Source organism: Dermochelys coriacea, chromosome 3, assembly GCF_009764565.3.
Source record: "Dermochelys coriacea isolate rDerCor1 chromosome 3, rDerCor1.pri.v4, whole genome shotgun sequence".
NCBI lineage: Eukaryota > Metazoa > Chordata > Testudines > Dermochelyidae > Dermochelys > Dermochelys coriacea.
The window spans coordinates 11,551,484-11,571,987 of NC_050070.1; the positions used below are offsets into that span (position 1 = coordinate 11,551,484).

The 20,504-nt window shown below is 44.2% G+C and overlaps 1 protein-coding gene across 5 annotated transcripts in view; it reads left to right on the forward strand.

The window, feature by feature from the left end:
* The window catches only part of PKHD1 (PKHD1 ciliary IPT domain containing fibrocystin/polyductin), a 405,193-nt gene that overhangs the window by 41,590 nt on the left and 343,099 nt on the right, over positions 1 to 20,504 (forward strand). For all 5 annotated transcript variants that reach the window (XR_006279695.1, XM_043510113.1, XM_043510114.1 and 2 more), the window contains exons 19-26: positions 2,498 to 2,640; positions 3,689 to 3,819; positions 5,850 to 6,034; positions 8,225 to 8,363; positions 12,954 to 13,108; positions 13,537 to 13,721; positions 16,265 to 16,387; positions 18,920 to 19,025. Coding sequence is in view for 4 of the 5 variants with exons in the window: in XM_043510113.1 (XP_043366048.1) it covers positions 2,498 to 2,640; positions 3,689 to 3,819; positions 5,850 to 6,034; positions 8,225 to 8,363; positions 12,954 to 13,108; positions 13,537 to 13,721; positions 16,265 to 16,387; positions 18,920 to 19,025 (1,167 nt within the window). In the remaining variant the exon portion in view is untranslated. The remainder of the gene's footprint in view (positions 1 to 2,497; positions 2,641 to 3,688; positions 3,820 to 5,849; positions 6,035 to 8,224; positions 8,364 to 12,953; positions 13,109 to 13,536; positions 13,722 to 16,264; positions 16,388 to 18,919; positions 19,026 to 20,504) is intronic.

Here is a 20,504-nt window from a genome sequence, read left to right on the forward strand (position 1 = left end):
CAAGTTGCAATGGGGGAGGTTTAGATTGGATATTAGGAAAAACTTTTTCACTAAGAGGGTGGTGAAACACTGGAATGCGTTACCTAGGGAGGTGGTAGAATCTCCTTCCTTAGAGGTTTTTAAGGTCAGGCTTGACAAAGCCCTAGCTGGGATGATTTAACTGGGACTTGGTCCTGCTTTGAGCAGGGGGTTGGACTAGATGACCTTCTGGGGTCCCTTCCAACCCTGATATTCTATGATTCTATGATTCTATGATTAAACCAAGTTGTATGTTCACAATATCATGGGTGTAAGGATAGTTTACTATAGGGACATACATATTATGGAGATTCCACAGTCATGTGAAGTTATCTAGTACCATATTTTCAAAGGTAGGTATGTGCGCATACATGTTTCTAATGTAGTCGGGATATTAGATGGGGAGGGCTCTGACTTACTACAGAGAATTCTTTCCCAGATGTCTGCCTGGTGGGTCTTACCCACATGCTCAGGGTCTAACTGATGGCCATATTTGGAGTCGGGAAGGAATTTCCCCTGGGGTCAGATTAACAGAGACCCTCGGGATTTTTTTGCCTTCCTCTACAGCATGGGGCTCTGGTCACTTGCATGTTTAAACTAGTGTAAATGGTGAATTCTCTGTAACTTGAAGTCTTTAAACCATGATTTGAGGACTCCAGTAACTCAGCCAGAGGTTAGGTCAGATGAGGTGATTCCGATGGACCCTTCTGATCTTAAAGTCTTCAAGTCTATGAGATACCTTTTGTATTAATTTAGAATAAATGGGCCCAAAGGGTGAAAGGTGTTAAGATGACCCAGTCACTGCCCAATATGGAAGAGTTTTAAAGAAGGTTTGGGGTTTGGTATTCAGATAAATCAGCCTGTTTAGTATCATGGCAAACACACACCATTGGTTGTTTTAACCCTTTATTAAAGATACAGAAAAGAAAAGCATTTGAAATTTAAAGTATTAAATACGGATTTCATTTTAACAACATCCCTTCTTCCCCTTCCCTTCAGCTGGAGAAAGGCTTTAACAGGGAAATGCCCTGTTTGAGAGTCCCTTGGGTGGTATTGCAGATGGTAATAACTGTCCTTTTGAGGAAAAATGAAGAAGTTAGTTGAGATGGGCTGGAGCTGTTGTTGTTCTAGTCCGATCCCATTTCCTGGAAGACAAAAGAAGACACACACAAACAAGGAAAGCAAAGAACAGCAAAGATAGAAAACGCTTCCTCTGTCTCTGGTGTTGACTTTCACTTGCAACCTCACTGGTGAAGGAACCCCGGCATTCCACATGGATTTTCAGCCACTCTGGGACCTGCATACCAGCATCAGGCCACTTAGGGCATTGCCTTTAACTGTCTCTCTGGTCGCAGGCTCACAGCACTGTTACAAAATATACAGTTTTGACTGGCTAAGCAAGACTCTTATTAAACAGAAGGCAAAAGGAGAGAGACAGGAAGGAGGAGAAATACAGTGGGGAAGGAAAAAGACGCACAAGGGGAGGTGGGGGTGACAGTCTTACATTCCAGATGATATTTAGGATTTAGTCAGAGTTGGTTGAGGTGGTGGTGTTATTTGGGTCCCTATCTCTGGCCTGGTCTAGTCAGGAAGTTTCTCAGGATTAGGATGAAGAAGGCACAATCGTGTCATGCTGGATCCTGAGGTCCCAGAAGACGGGAGGCAGTCCTGATGATGATGCTCACTCCTACCCATTCTCTTTTCTTTCAGTCACTCAGCCTTCCCATCCATCAGTTTCGACTGCACCCCAAATCTTTTTGAGGCCCCCAAAAGGGGAGTGGTGTGTGGAATAGCCCAACACCTCATTATTTTGTCCACCAATTAGGCCTAAACGCTGAAACACCAGTTTTGGCCACTGAATTCCAGTCCCACGCTTCTCTTGTGCTCCAGGCATGATCTCAACAAGGCCTTGAGATCTATCAGTAGGTATTTCTTATATAGACTAAGTCACTCTGTCTCCCTTCTGCACCATTCCTCATCAATATTTTTAGGTTATTGTGGTACTTTATGGACTTTCACTCTCTCTTCTCAGTTGAGCTCACAGTTAGGTTAAATACAGAGCTCCAATGATCACAACATGCTTGATCTGCATCTGTAATTCACTTGTCAAGGTGTGTATGTTACATGTGACACTCTGTGCCTAATCCACTGGGGAGGTGCATCTGGTGCTCCCCTCACCTACAATGACTGGCTTTTTAGATCAAGCTGCTGGAAGTCATGCTTTCAGCTGTCAAGATCCCTGGTTCAGTTTGTCATGGTATCCGTTGTACTCATATATCTAAAGTGTGTGCACCTCCTTGGTATGCTTCATTGGGCACATGCGTGTGCAAATGCTTGCTTTGCAAGTGTGCATCATTTATTCGCTCAGGCAAATTTAGGCTCAAGATTGCATTCACCAGCCTTCAAGTGTCCAGCCCCTCCATGGCTTCCTGAAAATCCTTTTCAAACATCTAACCTCTTTCATTTTTACTACTATCAGGACAGGGAGAGACTGCCACTGTGGGACATGTTGCCAGCTGGACAGAACCTTTTTGTGGAAGGTTCAGTATTCACAGGCCAAAACATCTTGTAAAAATGTCTCCATCAACCGTATCAAGATACAACCTCACTGAGTACACACATGTAAGTAGCCTCTCTGAGTAGGGCAAAACATGGAGGAAAGTACAGAGAACCAAATAACATAATAAAATTAGAGATGACAAGGCATATTAGGAAATTGAGGTCATCTGCCCTTTTCCCCAAATCCACCCAAGATTGTGTTTTAGGGATATATTCCTGGGCCATGAAGAAACAAAGCTTATTTATCCATAAACTCTATTGCTTACTAATGGTGATAGATTGACAGCCCTGGAAACTGATGTGTTCTGGAGATAACCAGAGGATGTGCTGTGGTCAGTGCCAGTCCAAACTACTCAATGCTATTTCATTAATGTGCTACCACCCTGCCTAGAGAGACTGCCTCTACTAATGTAATGCTTAACACTTGTAGTGATTTGCACCCATAGACCTCGTAGTATGTTATAAAGACAGGTAAGCATCATCCTCACTATACAGATTAGGGCACAAACTGTTTAAGTGACTTGCACAAGGTCACATAAGGAGGCAGTAGTAAAGCTGGGAATAGAATTCAGGTCATTTGATTCCTAGTCCAGTGGTCTTTCCCCTCTCAGCACCACACTAGGTAGAGCCTTGGCATGAGACTCAGAAGGCCAGGGTTCTATTCCCACATCTGCCACTAGCCTGCTGGATGATCTTGGGCAAGTCACTTCTCTCTGCCTCATTTTCCCAATCTGTAAAATGGAGATAATAATGCTGACCTCCTTGGTGGAATGCTATATAAAAGTTGGGCGGTTCTATTATTATTATTATTATTACTATTATGACAGCCTCTATGGGGTGGGAAGGGACAATTCATTCTCAATGCCCATTTTAGTCCTTTTTATGTTGGAGATGCCAGCAGCAGTACCAATTACTATCAGTCAAGATAGTCATTACAGTGTAAACTTCTTTTCATGAGAAATCGGACTAAAAGCAGCAACTCCTTTCACATGAGTCACGAAACAGACCTCAGCCGGTAATAACATTTGGTCGCTACCAATGTGGGCTGGATTTGGACCATAATATAAACCTTCTTCAGCAATAATGTATTGTTTTCTTTCTCCTTTCTCAGGTGTGCTTTGCATATAAAGGTTATGTGAGCGATACACTTTATGTTTTAGTGTCCTATATCAACACCTTTCTAAATACAGTGAAGAAGAATCTCACTTGCCTGTGGAGTCTGAATGAGACCAGCCCAGAAAGGTACCCAGTACAAGGCTACATGTGGTATAGTTTCAGCAAATGGTGTCCTCAACTTTTATCTTCCTCTCAGGGCTACCACTGGAGGCTGACCAGTCACAAGCTATTTAACCAGTTCGTTACACACGGACATGATAATCGTAATAATGCCCCTCCCTGAAGGCCTGTAGGGGTGTGTCTACACTGCAGTTAAAAACTCATGGCTAGCCCACGTCGGCTGGCTTGGGCTTGCGGGGCTCGGACTGTGGGGCTATTTAACTACAGTGTAGAAATCTAGGCTCGTGCTGGAGCTCTGGGACCCTGCATGTCTACACTGCAGGTATACAGTCCTGTGACCCCCAGCCCCGTGAGCACAAGCAAAGGCCAGCTGCGGGTGTTTAACTGCAGAGTAGACATCCCTTGGTGCCTTGACAATGAATGCCACAAGCCAGTATACCAGTTGCTGTAACAGAGGAGACTCAGAGTAGTGGCTGCACAACACTTAATCTCAGAAACAGTTAGGAACTCACGGCATTTCTTCTTGACCCCCCATCTGTCAGCCAGCGTATTCCTGGAAACACAGGGAGTGATTGCCCTTGTGATTTTATCCTAACACATGTACCTGCAGATGCCACTCTTAGGTATGTCTAATAATTTTTGATGTGTTTTAAGCAATTTCCCTCCATACTTTCCTGTATAATTGAGTTCAACAAAGTATTTAGAATGCAAGCTGCTGCTACTCCGACTTTAACCCACTGCTCTGTCCTGGATGATTGGGTTGTTGGAGTCAATGCACTGTGTTAATGCTGAGTTATACAGGGCTAGCCATATTGGGTATATCCAACCTGGCTGGAGGTCTGCGTTGGAACTGACTGATTATTGGCAAGTGGGCTATCTCAGCATGCACTGTATCCTGTGCCAGGCCAGGGACTTGTTCTTCAGGGGCCTGTTGGGGCAAACAAAAGTCCTTTTTAGGAACTCAGCAAGTATATTTCTTGGACATAATGCTCACCCTTATTTAATCTTAAGTTATTTCATTGGCCGTTTTTGAAGATAGGATACTGCCCTAGGTTGACAAGTGGTCTAGTTTAGTACGGCACATTTTGTTGTGCTCGTTAGCTTTTATAATGATTAAGAGTTGAACCTGCCTGTTAATTTAATGTCCTCTTTGCATTTAGTAGAGACAAGATTCTTACGCAGATTTCCTTTTTGCACTAGCTGAGAGGACTGGCCCTAGGTGAATATTGCCATACGCATTAAGAGCATTTGACATCTGCTATATACCCACAACCGCTCAGGATCCTTTGCATAGTTGCAACAGTGCTTCCAAAGTGGTGGTGGGGATTGCAACAGCTGGCATGAAGGTTTAAGGCATGGGCAAGTGATATGTAGCATGACAAGTGAAGATAAATTTGCCATGAAATACAGCTGTGGGCTACTCTTTCTCTGTGTATCTTCAGGGTAAGAGAAAAGCTGATTAATGGAGGCTTTTAGTCAAGTTAAACAACAATCGGTTTCTGTTTCTCAAGGCAGAGAGGTGTGAGCAAATAGCATGCCTGTGGTGTTGCATTTATTTTTGGAAATCCATGATTTCCTAGGTACAGCCCTTGAGTGCCTGGCAAGGTGATAACACAGCTCTCTGTGTTACAGAGGCTTGGAATTCTAGCATTAAAGTGCTCTGGGCATATGGGAGGAGCTTGGGCTGCATGCCAAACAGGACTAGATATTTTTGGTATTGTTTAAAACAATTTGAACGTGAGGCGGCACTGTCCTTGTGTAACCCATTGGTGAGTGTGTGTAAGAGTTCTCACTCTGTGTTGATCCACAGAGAAGACAAAGCTGTTGCAACCCCACCTGGGGAAGCCATGATGCTTTAACTCATGCTGTAGTGACTCATGCTTATAGTTCTGGAGGTCCCTGGTTCAATTCGGAGTATGTCAGCCAAGATGGTGGCCATCGCATTAGTACCCACTTGGGTATAAGAATTAGGCAGCTGCCTAGCTCATCTATCCCTTAAGCTTCTATGAGTGAAATGTTCTCTGAATGCCTTTCAGCTGGAAGTTCACATGTGCTGATCTCTGGAGGGGCTGTGTGAATGGCTCTGAATCCCTCCGGGACCTTGAAGCCAACTCACCAGTGTTTGTGCATCAGATCGACATGCTGATCCCTGAGAGAGAGGAGGAGACATCCAGCTGGTTTTACCTTGATGAAATTATCGTCTCGGATAGAAATGTAGCTGGTAATTGAATCCCTTTCTCTTTGTTGATGTTGTTCTAGGCACTACCTTCCCTACAAAATATCAATAAATGAGCTGGCTTTTAGAGAGTGTTTTTTCATTCAAAAAATACAAAGAAAAAACTGCCCTGAATTTTTCTGAAAACAAGGTTTCATGAAAAATCATCAACTTAAATTTATTTTGGTTTCATTGAAAACATCTACAGTAGAATCTCAGAGTTATAAACACCAGGGTTACGAACTGACCAATTAACCACACACCTCATTTGGAACCGGAAGTATGCAATTAGGCAGCAGCAGAGAGAAAAAATAAATAAAAAAAAAAGCAAATACAGTATAGTGTTTAAATGTACAACTATTAATAACATTAAGGGAAATCAACATTTTTCTTCTGCATAGTAAAGTTTCAAAGCTGTATTAAGTCAATATTCAGTTGTAAACTTTTGAAAGAACAACCCCAATGTTTCGTTCAGAGTAGCAAACATTTCAGAGCAAACAACCTCCATTCCCAAGGTTTCAGAGTAGCAGCCATGTTAGTCTATATTCGCAAAAAGAAAAGGAGTACTTGTGGCACCTTAGAGACTAACCAATTTATTTGAGCAAAAGCTTTCGTAAGCTACAGCTCACTTCATCGGATGCATTCGGTGGAAAATACAGTGGGGAGGTTTATATATATACACACACACAGAGAATATGAAACAATGGGTTTTATCATACACACTGTAAGGAGAGTGATCACTTAAGATGAGCTATTACCAGCAGGAAGGGGGGGGGAGGAGGAAAATCTTTTATGGTGATAATCAAGGTGGGCCATTTCCAGCAGTTAACAAGAACATCTGAGGAACAGTGGGGCGTGGGGTGGGGGGAGAAATAACATGGGGAAATAGTTTTACTTTGTGTAATGACCCATCCACTCCCAGTCTCTATTCAAGCCTAAGTTAATTGTATCCAGTTTGCAAATTAGTTCTAATTCAGCAGTCTCTCGTTGGAGTCTGTTTTTGAAGTTTTTTTGTTGAAGAATAGCCACTCTCAGGTCTGTAATCGAGTGACTGGAGAGACTGAAGTGTTCTCCAATTGGTTTTTGAAAGTTATAATTCTTGACGTCTGATTTGTGTCCATTTATTCTTTTACATAGAGACTGTCCAGTTTGACCAATGTACATGGCAGAGGGGCATTGCTGGCACATGATGGCATATATCACATTGGTAGATGCGCAAGTGAATGAGCCTCTGATGGTGTGGCTGATGTGATTAGGCCCTATGATGGTGTCCCGTGAATAGATATGTGGACAGAGTTGGCAACGGGCTTTGTTGCAAGGATAGGTTCCTGGGTTAGTGGTTCTGTTGTGTGGTGTGTGGTTGCTGGTGAGTATTTGCTTCAGGTTGGGGGGGCTGTCTGTAAGCAAGGACTGGCCTGTCTCCCAAGATCTGTGAGAGTAATGGGTCGTCCTTCAGGGTAGGTTATAGATCCTTGATGATGCGTTGGAGAGGTTTTAGTTGGGGGCTGAAGGTGATGGCTAGTGGTGTTCTGTTATTTTCTTTGTTGGGCCTGTCCTGTAGTAGGTGACTTCTGGGTACTCTTCTGGCTCTGTCAATCTGTTTCTTCACTTCAGCAGGTGGGTATTGTAGTTGTTAGAATGCATGATAGAGACATTGTATGTGTTTGTCTCTGTCTGAGGGGTTGGAGCAAATGCGGTTATACCGTAGAGCTTGGCTGTAGACAATGGATCGTGTGGTGTGATCTGGATGAAAGCTGGAGGCATGTAGGTAGGAATAGCGGTCAGTAGGTTTCCGATATAGGGTGGTGTTTATGTGACCATCGCTTATTAGCACTGTAGTGTTCAAGAAGTGGATCTCTTGTGTGGACTGGTCCAGGCTGAGGTTGATGGTGGAATGGAAATTGTTGAAATCATGGTGGAATTCCTCAAGGGCTTCTTTTCCATGGGTGTTTGTAATTCTGAGGTTCTACCATATAAAAAATAGTGGTTGACCCTTTTTAGCTCCCTGAAAACACACTGGGTTTTCAGTAAATGAAGCAATTCACTGACCTGTTGGATAAAAAATTACCAACGTTATGAGAAATGTTGAAGAAACACCAACAAGTGGGTCCGTTTCCAATTCTGAAACAGAAACAACTTTGAAATTTTGAAATAAAAAACAGTGACTATCTCTAATGACTAATATTTTCCCTTCAGTTTTTCAAAGGGATCCCAGACCAGCTCGTCCGGGTGGAAATGTTGTCCAAGAAGTGTCTGTGATGGGGTCTCCCCCCACGTACAACGTGTCCTTTCTGGTGGCTGGCTGTGGCAGCAATCTCCCTCTTCTGTCACTGAGGTAGGAATTGGAGGCAGGTTAATCCCACATGTCCCTAGTACAGATTCTCATACCTTCCTCTGGAGCACTGATGCTAGCCGCTCAGAATGCTGGACTAGATGGAACTCGGGTCTGACCCAGTTTGGCAATTCCTTTGTTGCTGTTCCTAGGAATTCTTATTCTTTCACTCGCAAGCGCTTGATGTTTCTGCTTTTGTTCATTTTCCATCAGACCCTCTGCTAGAAGGTCTCATCTTGCCTCAGCCATTCGTGAAGGGGACCAGACAGAGGCCCATGTCACCAGAAGCCCCCACTTGTTAACAGTAAGGCAGGGCCCTGGACTAAATAGAACAGAGAGAACTATAAGATTTTAGATTTTTTTTAAAAAAAATTCCCAACTTCTAATCCCAAACTTTGGGAGAATTTGGATCCAGACTGGAATGTTGTTCCTGGTTTATCTCCATATTGACCCGCAGCACAGAGTCCAAACAGCCTGGAACTTCGAGGGAGATAAGATTTGGATTTTATGATTTGGGCTCATTCTCTTAAAAACAAGCCAAACACCTTCCACCTCATGCCACCCTACATACACAACAAAGAACTCCTCCATGACCTCCCAGGTCCAGTTCACCCTGGTGTCCTATGTAGAAGTGCAGTTTGTTTTCACAGCTCAGAGGGAAGGGCTGTTCTTATTTATTTATTTTAATGTTATTTTTTAAGGCTAGCACTCTGTGTGATTATGAATCAGCTGATTACTATTATTTGTATTTCCAGTAGCACCCATGGGCCCCAGCTGAGATCAGGGTCCCATTGTGGTAGGTGCTATACACACACACGTCTCTGCCCCAAAGAATTTTGTCTATTTAAATCATACACAGGCTGTGGTGGGGCGCTTGCCCCATCCCTTGAGAAAAGGGCTGGAACAGGCCTTTTGAGGCTGCGCAGACCGGCAGCCAGTCAATAAAGGCCTGTGGAGGGCCAATCAGGGGAAGGAAGAGGCTGCCAATCAGGGTCGAGAGGTGCATAGGGCCAAAGGGGAAGTGGCCCAGGGAATCTAGGCAGACGAGGGAAGAGAAGAAGGGCCGAGGGAGGCTACCGCTAGAAGGTCCCTGGGTCGGGACCCAGAGTAGCGGGCAGGCCTCGGTCCCCCCCTTCCCCAGGTCCCAGGGCAGCAGAGTAGATGATAGGCGAGACACCACACGTTGGCGCTCAGCAGTGGTTGAGAGCTAATTCCCGGAGCGACCAGCCAGAGGCGCCAACGGTGGTGAGTCGAACCCCATCATGCAGACAAAGAAAGGAACACCTACAACTCTTACTGAAATCTCTGGCAGCTGCATGTGCTCAGCGCCTCTGAAAAATCAGACTCGAGGATTTTAAAGAAATGCAACCCAAGTCAGCAAGGAGGAAAAAATAGAGAAACGGAAATCCAGTTTATATTTTAACGGGGACTCCCAAGACCTCATCTGTTCAGTGTAAGTACATCCTGCTACAATCCTTCAAAGTTCAAGGCTGTCAGGTGATTTGGTAACATGGTTAAAACACAGTTCAGCCCTGTCTGCAATGCAAAACCAGCCAAGCTTCCTGGCATGGTAGATTAGTACAGCATAGATGTGACTTCATTTGTAAGTAGATCACCGATAGTTTTTACAGAGAGAAAGAGAAGTTCCATATCTGTGTGGCTGAGTGGATAAATTCAGATTTCTCTGAATTCTGTGTTTTTTTGTTTTTGTTTTTTTAATATATAAACAGGGGAGTAGTGGATAGGCATCAGAGAGGGGATTTTACTTTTGTATGCGAGCTGTATGGTGAAACACTGGCGTCCATTTCTGGTGTCAACATTTTAAGAAAAGCATGTTAAAAAACTGGAAAGGGGGCAGAGAAGAGCTATAAAAATGACTTGAGGACTGGAGAAAATGTCTTACAATGAGAGATGTAAAGAGCTCAATCAATTTATTTGTCAAAAAGAAGATGAAGCGGTGACTTGACTAGTGTCTAAGTACTGACACAGGGAGACTCTATGGGGGTAGTAAAGAATTCTTTAATCTAGTGGAAAAAGGCATTACAGGAACCAATGCCTGGAAGATAAAGTCAGACAAATTCAAATTTGAGCTAACATACTATTTTAACTGTGAGGATTGCTAACCATTGGAACAAACTATGAAGGAAAGTGGTGGATTCTCCAGTCCTGATGACTTCATGTCTAGACTGGATACCCTTCTGGAAGATGTACTTTAGTCAAACACAAGTTTGGCTCAAAACAGGGGCAACTGGGGGAAATTCTTTGGCCTCTGTTGTACAGGAGGTCAGGCTAGATAGATGATCTAATGCAGTGGTTGTCAACCAGGAGTACGTCTACCACTTGGGGTACCCACAGGTATTCCAGGGCATACTCAACTCATTTGGATATTTGCCTAGTTTTACAACAGGCTACATAAAAAGCACTAGCAAAGTCAGTACAAATTAAAATTTCGTACAGACAATGACTTTTCTGTATGCAATTTTTCAGTGATAGTGTGCTGTGACACTTATGTATTTTTATGTCTGATTTTGTAAGCAAGTAGTTTTTAAGTGAGGTGAAACTTGGGGGGACACAAGACAAATCAGACTCCTGAAAGGGGAATAGTAGTCTGAAAAGACTGAGAGCCACTGATCTAGTGGTCCCTTCTGGCCTTAAAATCTATGGATTAGAATAAACATGTTTAATTAGGGAATTATATAGTTGACATACATACAAGTCACCACACAGTGACACTCTTGTGCCACCAAGCACATTTGTTTTTCCCAACTGCACTTAAAGTGGTGAATTTTTGAAAACAATCTTAAAGTTGCTGGCCAATCAGTCTATATTGTAAGCAATATATATAACTCGTCCTTGCCATGATTCGATGCATTGAGACGCTGAGCAGGTTTGTGAAAGCTACTTGAGTAAATATCACTCCAACCTTTTATTTATCCCTTTTGGCATAGCAAACATGTTTAGCTTGTAAACTCTTTGGATCACAGATTGTCCTTTTGTTCTCTTTGTGAGTGCCTAACACAATGGGGTCCAGGTCCAGGACTGGGGCTTCTAAGTTCTACCATAATACTACTAAGAAGAATAAGATGAGATTATAACTGTGAAGCATAAAAAAAGTGTTCTTTAAGCATCACCTCCATTGTCCCCCGCTGTAGATGATGCATGTACCATGGCAGTGTGAACTTGGAATAACAGTGTCTGTCAGGGCTGTGAGTGTTCCCTGCCTAGGTCCTTAAACACTTCCAAAGGATGCTGCTGATCTAAACTCCCAGGGGTGCATACACATCACTTGCAGCATGGATCCTTGTAGGCAGCCATCTTGAAGAACAACAGTTACAATAATAAGGCGCCATGTTGCTTTTCAAAGCACATCTGAATCATAGTCGGCTTCCTTATTTGGAGATCATTTTTGTGAAAGTGTCTGATATTGCTTTGCTCTTCTGCAGCTCCTCTGACCAGGGGATCTCAAAACACTGTACAAACATTGGCTAAAACTAGGCAGGATGGCCTTGTGGTTAAAACCTGGGATTTGAGGGTTCGGGTGGGGGTGGGGGTGTCAGTTAGAGCATTAACCTGGGACGTGCAACGCCCACATTCAAGTCCCCTCCTCACCAAAGAGTCTGTCAAGACATTAAGGAAGTCAGTTAGAATATGCCCACAGTCAAGCTGAAGGTGTAATTCCAGGTAGGATAAATGTACTTGTGCTAACTCAGACAGAGCCAGCCGTGCTAAAAATAGCAGTGTAGCCCCCCCAGTGCCTGAGCAGGTACATAGGGTCCAGGGTGGGATTGTACTCAGGACAGGTAGCCCGTCCTACAGCCTGTGCCACTGTGGCTACGCTGCTATTTTTAGCATGTTAGCTTGATCAAAGCTAGTGTGTGTATGACTACCTGAGCTGGAAATTACATCTCTGGCACAAGGGCAGACTCACCCTTAGTTCCCATCAGAAATGGGGATAGTAGCACTAATCTACCTCATAGGGGGTCTTTGGAGGATAAACACGTTTAAGTTTGTCAGGTGCTGGGATACTGTGGTGTTAGGAGTTGGATAAGTACCTAAGATAGACAAGAGTTGGGAGACCTGGGTTGTCTGTTCCTAATTCTTCTATTGCCTTCTTGTATGACCTCAGGTAAGTCATATCCCCTCTCTGTGCTCGTTCCAAATTGGGAATGATAATACAGAAAGGATACTGGGAGCCCTAATTTGTTACCGTTCAAAGTTCAGTAGCCCAAAGTGTTTGACAAAGTATTACTGAAGCTCCAAGGATGAGCTCCTGGAGCGCAGACATTACAGCACTATGAAAATGCGTCCGCATTGCAGTGCCAAGTGTTGAAATGTGGAGGTTCATCTCAGCAGACTCAGACTAGGACAGGTCCAAAAGCTATTTGGCCAGCCTTTGTGAGGGTCTTTCCGTTTCATTTCATGGGCCCGTCACACCGTTCTGCCTAGCTCTATATGGAGAATAGTAGCTGGTTCGAGAGATTGCAATCAGATGAATTTTGCTTGCAATCTCCCACTCCTGCTGATTGCATTGGAGTGGAGTTGTACATCACACACTGGAGCTGCTGGTTCAGATGGTTCAATTCTCTCCCACAGGGGAGCTTTGCCCTCAGAGGGCTCAGAAGATGATGATCACCTGGCTGTGTCCATGGAAGGTGCCGGTGTCACTCTGACAGTTCAGAGACTGCAAGCTGCATCCCCACCTATTGGCGGGACTTTTCAGATCCTGCTTACCAGTACAGTGATAGCAGGTAAAGGGAGAGTGAAACTTTGCTTTTCTGGGAGCCAAAAGGAGGTGAGCCGGGACATCACCCCAGAAACATTCCTGCAAAGGCAGGGCTGTCAGACTGCCCCTATGGGGGGCAGCTGCTAGTTCTTCACGTTTATCTACCCCCCAAAGCGGGGAGGGATATTTTTGGATGATGGCTTTAGGTACTGATCCAAAACCCAATTGAGGAGAATGGAGAGACACCCACTGACTTCTATGGAGTTTAGCTCAGACCCTCAGAGGGTTTTTTCACACTAAGGTACATTATAGGACAGTGATCCCTCTCTAAAGCATTAGATCCTATGTATGTGTATGTAGTGCACCCTCACTGTTATACCTTCCTGGGTTTGGTCCAGGAGGACCTGTGGCTGCACAGCTGTTGATATCTCTGTTTTATAATGAACTTCCCAGGTGTCCCGGTGCATGTCTCCTCCCATCACCTCCGTGAGCTCCTGCAAAGCAACTCCGATAACTCCACAGGCCAGTACCTCAACACTAGTGATTTCACTGTGACCAAGGACATGAGCACTTGTTACCAAAACATATGGACACTGACCTGGAACTCCATGACTGGTGACTTGCCCATTGTCATCAATGTATGATGATCTTTTCTTTTAACACAATTGTTGTTGCACCCTTAAATCTGCCAGCCAGTATCTGTGTTGACAGGATTCATTTTCAGAAAGGTTTTATTCACCTAGGTCTCTCGGAAGACTCCCGACAAAGGCTATTATTGAGAGCAATAAGTTCCAGAGTGGTTAGATGTTTAAGAAAAGGAACTGCAGTTATAGTCAAAGAGAGAAAAATGTAAAGCCACCAACCGTCATGCTTTGAAACATAAGCCTGAGGTCAGGAAGCAACTCCCCCGTGTTCACAGTATTGCAGAAGAAGGCCCCATTGACATGGGGATGGACCTGTGCTAGTCACAGTCATGTTTAAACATAGTTGCTGCTGGCAGACTTCTGGCATGGTTCTCTGACCAAGGTGGATAGGGTTTTTGTCTCTGAGAATTATACTATGGAGTAACCCCCCAGGGTTTTATTACCTGATTCTCATGTGGTTCTCGGACAAAAGTCCATGTCCATGCTGGTCAAAGAAACCCTGAGAGAGAGACCATGTGCCCCCCAAGATTTCTCCCATGGTGGGAATTGGGTTGAGCACGGCTGAGGGGTATATGCCTAGCAAAGGCACCAGCACCTAGCGCTTCCATTGAGCTCTGCTAGGAGGCACCCGGAGCAGGGAAGAGAGACCAGTCTGGCAGCACAGCTCTGCCAGAGGGGGTCTGGGGAAGTCTGCTGAATCCTGTCCCTTCCTTGTCCACAGCTGCAGTTACCGATGGTAGTAGGTGTCCGGACCGTGTGGTGGTCTGCACAATGCCTGCAGTGGGGAGGCGATGGGAGAAGTGGGGAAGGAGCTGTGAGGGGAGTGGGAGTGTCAGGGTTCCTTCCCCACTCTGAACTCTAGGGTACAGATGTGGGTACCTGCATGAAAGACCCCCGAAGCTTATTTCTACCAGCTTAGGTTAAAACTTCCCAAAGGCACAAAGTCTTTGCCCTTGGATTAGGTAAACGCTGCCACCACCAAGTGATTTAACAAACAAACAGGGAAAGGACCACTTGGAGTTCCTATTTCCCCAAAATATCCCCCCAAACCCTTACACCCTCTTTCTCGGGGAGGCTTGAGAATAACCAAGATGAGCACAGACCAGCCTTGGATTTTTAAGACCCCAAAAAACCCAATCAGATTCTTAAAAAAACAGAACTTTATTAGAAGAACAAAAAAAGATAAGAGAACAACTCTGTAAGATCAGAATGGAAGATAATCTTATAGGCAAGATTAGAGACAAACATAGAGAATCCCTCTAGGCAAAACCTTAAGTTACAAAAAGACACAAACACAGGAATACACATTTCCTCCCACATAGCGAATTTCACAAGCCAAAACAAAGAAAACCTAATGCATTTTCGAGCTAGATTACTTACTAACTTTACAGGAGTTGGAGGACTTGTATCCTTGATCTGTTCCTGGCAAAAGTATCACACAGACATAGAATATCTGGGTTGGAAGGGACCTCAGGAGGTCATCTAGTCCAACCCCCTGCTCAAAGCAGGACTAATCCCCAATTTTTGCCCCAGATCCCTAAATGGCCCCCTCAGGGATTGAACTCACAACCCTGGGTTTAGCAGGTCAATGCTCAAACCACTGAGCTATCCCTCCGCCTTCCCCCCCCCCCTCCAGCTTTGAAAGTATCTTGTCCCCTCATTGGTCATTTGGGGTCAGGTGCCACCCAGGTTACCTGAGCTTCTTAACCCTTTACAGGTAAAAGGATTTTGCCTCTGGCCAGGAGGGATTTTATAGCACTCTATACAAAAAGATGGTTACCCTTCCCTTTATATTTATGACAGGGAGCAACATGGTGCTGGCTTGGAGTAGGCGTGGGAGGGATGGGGGGAATGGGAAATGGCCCAGAGGTGACATGTGGGGCGTCATGTGCCATCCCAGAACTTTTAAATCATGCCCCCCCAATCAAGAATTGTGTGTCGCCTCTGTCTAAGTCCTGTTTCAACAAACCTTCTCAAACGTGGTCGTAGCTAGCATGGTCCTACTCTCAGTTTGGACAGGGTCTAGGTGCATTACTGGACTTTTACACCATCCTCTGAAGGATGTGACATTGGCCCCTGTCAGAGACAGTGTATTAGACTGATATGGAGCATTGCTATATAGGGAATCCTGTGTACGTTTCTTTGCCAATGTAAAGCCATAGCTAGGGAGGCAGGATGGTCTGGTGCTGAAGACATGGGCCTAGGAGATGGAAAAACTGAGTTCAATTCTGTGCTTCTGGGCAGACTCCCTGTGTGACCTTAAACCATGTTTCTTAATCTTTTTCCCTCGGTTTCCCACTTGTAAAATGGAGATTGCAACATTGTGTTGTGGGATGCATACACTAAGACTGTGAGGGGCTTGGGTGCTGTGCCAATGGGGCCATATAAGCAGATACAGAGAACATTCCCATTCATTCATTGTACCCTTATCTATGTGAGTTTGAGTTGCTTATGAAATGATGCACAACATGTATAAGAAAAAAAGGTTTTATAAAGCTGAGAAAAAATTGGTTTTTCATTCTTTCACGCAATGCTAGGTCTCTGCTGAAAACCTCACAGGACTTAACCCAACCATTGCAGCTCGTGTGGTTTATGATGGTGGCGTATTTATTGGACCAATATTTGGGGACATGCTAGCTACGGCTAATAACCACACGCAGGTAGGTCACCAGCTGACCACAGTTTCCGTAGACTCATTGTGACTTGCTGTCTGACAGACAGATCCGGCCACCCTACATTTGCTGAACAGTGCTGCACTCCATGAGTAAGGCATTTAAATCAATGAGACTCAGCACAGATTAAGATATTACTAACCATGAGTAAGGGAATGGGATTTTTCCTTGTGAGGCAGGGGCTTAGAGCTAATGATATGTCTATGACTATGCCGTTAAACCAAACGGACACTGGGTTCCATAGTGATAACTTCCAAACACTGTAGCAACACTATATTAAACTGCAGTTTGGGGGTCATTATTTAGCTGGGTTTGAGGAAGGATGACCTTGTGAGTGGGTGTGATGTTCCCCTGGTGTTATCTGGACTGGTAATTTACTAAGTAACTCCAGTCCTTGACTCTGGGAGTCAGCCTTACCCTGCTCCGCTATGAGAACCCCTACTCCTGGGCTGTTCACGCACAGCCTCTTACATATAAACTGCTCCCAGCGACGTGAATGAGCATTTTTGGCCAGCTGCTGCTTGGATTGTGCAACTAGCTGATATCTCTAGTCCCAGACACAACCCTAGGAATCTCCATCTTGCAGTGTCCAGTTATGTCTGCTGGACGCTGCAAGCTTATATGAGTTCATCAATTTAACAAAGAAATTGATATGTACCAGGCTTGTTCTCCCAAGGGGAGTCTCTGACATGCTTCAAACCAAATGCACTGCTTCAGGTAGAATAAACCAATTTATTAAATACAAAGGATAGATTGTAAGTGATTATAAGTCAAAGCACAAGAAGTCAGATTTGGTCAAATGAAATAAAAGCAAAATGCATTCTAAGCTCATCTTAACACTTTCAGTGCCCTTACAAACTTAGATGATTCTCACCAGAGGCCTGCTGGTTGCTCTTCAGCTCTCCGCTTTGATCAGCGCTTCAGTCGCTCAGTGTGGTGTCTGTAGATGGAGGTGGAAGAGAAAGAGACGTTTGCCATGCTCTCTCCCTTTTATCATGTCCTTTCTTCCTTCTTGGCTTTTCCCCCTCCCTCGCTCACCCCTCTTTAGAGTCAGGTGAGCATTACCTCATCGTAGTCCCAAACTGACCAAGGGAAGGGGAGTGACTCACTCGAGAGTCCAACAGATTCTTTTGTTGCTGGCTAGGCCAGCTTCCTTTGTTCCTGTGAGGCTAGGTTGGGTTTGACCCATACATGCCCTGATGAGTTGTGAACTGCCCTTCTGCTCCTGGAGAGTTTTTTGCCTGGGCTTGTTTTAAGCCATAAGGACACATTTTCAGCCTCATAACTATATACATGAAATTACAACCTATAATGTTGTTATAACAACAATGCTCAGTGCATCATGAACCTTCCGAAGAAATCTGACATGGAAAACTTTGCACTGGATACCACACAATCATATTGTAAGAATGAACATGGGAGTGCAGGGTGTTCCCCCGAGGTACAGAGTGTCACAGTGGGGTCCTAGCCTGGGACTTAAGAAACCCATGTCAGTCCCCTGCTCTTCAACAAACTTCCTGTGTGACCTTGCTCAAGTCACTTAGTCTCACAATGTATCTGTAAAACAGGGACAATAGCACTTCCGTTCCTCACAGGAGCACTGTAGGAATAAATACATTAAAGCTTGTGAGGCTTTTGGATGCTGCAGTTCTTGGGGCCATGGATATACCTAGTGAGATAGAACATTATGGTTTTCTTACACATGGGAGAAAGTTCCTCACTCAGGTTTGTTGTTCATTTGAAGCATTGTCTTGGCTTGATTCTGATAGCAAATACCAAAACTCCCCTCTGATTTTAAAGTGTGGTTATAGTGTTAAAAAAAAGAGCCTGTAGAAGTTGCACATGCCAGTTCTTAGCTGCTTCCTGTATGTCTTTGACAATCTACTTTTGCTATCAGCACAGTCCAGTGTTTCCCTTCTATTGGCCCGGGGGACCAGCAGGGTGGTGGGAGAAGGAGGCAGGTTCATTTGCACCTTGTGCTTCACCAGTCCAGTTCAGAATGCAGACACTTTTTCACAGGGGTGAAGTACTGCTAGAGGCAGTAAGATCACAACTTGGTTTTCAGATCCCAAATGGAGCTTTGCAGTGCAAGCAGCTAAAAAAAAATTACCTTTGGACCTGTACGCTGATCTGACTTGATCTGGAATTTGTTATAAATAGGAGACCCCACAAGGTACTTTTCGGAGTGTAACAGCACTCTAGCTCTCATATAGGGTAGGAGATGAGTTTAGGGTAAATCAGAACATTCGATCAACTGGGAGGATTGAGGAAAGGGAGGAGCTGTGAATATCAGTCAAAAGCGAGAAATGATCTAACAGGCACCTAGAAAGGTTATCAATATAGGCCCTGGCTTGCCTGCAGTGAACCCTAGCAAACTACAATAAACTTGGGCCAAATTTGAAATGAAACTAGGCAAGTTTTGCATGATTCTGGGTTTAATTGTCAACATTTTATAGAGCTCTGTTAACAACCTGGGTCCCCTTCCCTCTTTTGGAATAACATTCTTCTCCCTCTCTTCAGGTGGTGGTTGTGGTGAATGATGTCCCAGCTAACTGCTCTGGTTCATGTTCCTTTCAGTATTCTCGGGAAGCAACCCCTTTAGTCAGTCATGTGGAGTATTCACAAGGTAATGGTATTTGCACTTCATGGGATGACTGAGCCATTACACGGTCAAAAGGGCCTCTCTGACATTAGAGATGGGCTCAAACCAAGTATCTTGGGTCCAACCACCCCAGAACTTAGGAAATTTTGGAATCTGTACCCAGTTCTGGATCTGAATTTTGCATCTGCCCCCTATTTCTACAATGGGCTAAAATAAAACCCATGGGGGGAAAAACCCATGAACTTAGTGTTTTGGAATCTGCGTTCAGATGTGAATTTTGTAGTTTGGATCCATCTCTTTTAACTGTGTCCCTTGAAGCTTTTGGAATTGTGTACAGCTTTGCAAAGGTTGTTTACAGTACTACCATTCTGATTGTTGCTCCCTGTGACAGAGTGCTGGGCAACAGCAGCTGGGCCAGCACTCCAGTCACTGCAGCTCCAATTAATTACTCCAGAGCAGACCACATTAAGAAGAGCTGTGCCTAACTGATAGGCTGAGGAGAACCAAGAGGCTAATAATTAAGCCATTAGGCAGATGAATCAAAAAGCACAGGAAGGAAGTGCGGAACTGGATCAGACACAGACACAGACACAGACACAGACTGCGACTACGACTACGACTACTTTCCCCTGCTTCTCTCAGGAGTTGAGGTCTCCCTGGGATTGTAAGTGTAACACTGTATAGAGTTTAAGGGTGGTGGAAACCAATATGGTAAATAAACTGCATGGTGTGTTTTACCAGCAAAAAGGTCTTCGAGCAGTTTGTAGACTAGAGCAGGAGCCTGCTATACTCCCTTTACACTGCGTTGTCATCATAATCTTAGATTTCTGTTAACTTTTGGTGTTTGACTTGGTACCGCACAACATGCTGATTAAAAAATGTAAACGATATGAAATTAACCTGGCACACATTAAATGAATTAAAAACTGGCTAACTGATAGTCTCAAAATGTAATGGTAAACAGAGAATCATCATCTAGTGGGTCTGTTTACAGTGAGATCTCCCAGGGTTTGGTTCTTGGCCCTAGGTTTTTTAACATTTTTAATAATGACTGGGAAAATAACAAAATCATTGTGATAAAGTTTACAGATGATAAAAATTGCGGGGAGTGGTAAATAATGAAGAGGACACGTCACTGATCCAGAGCAATCTGGATCATTTTATAAACTGGGCACAAGCAAAGAATATGAGTTTTAGTATGGCTAAATATGTACCCTATAAGAATAAAAAATGTAGGTCATATATACAGAATGGGGGACTCTGTCATGGGAAACAGTGACTCTGAGAAAGATTTGGAGGTAGGGATGGATAATCAACTGAACGTGAGCTCCCAGTGTGACACTGGTCAAAAGAGCTAATGCAATCTGGGATACATAAACAGGGGAATCTTGAGTATCAGTAGAGAGGTTATTTTTACGTCTGTCTCTGCGCCCACTGCTTTAATACTGGATCCAGTTCTGGGGCCCACAATTCAAGAAGGATGTTGACTAATTGGAGAGGGTT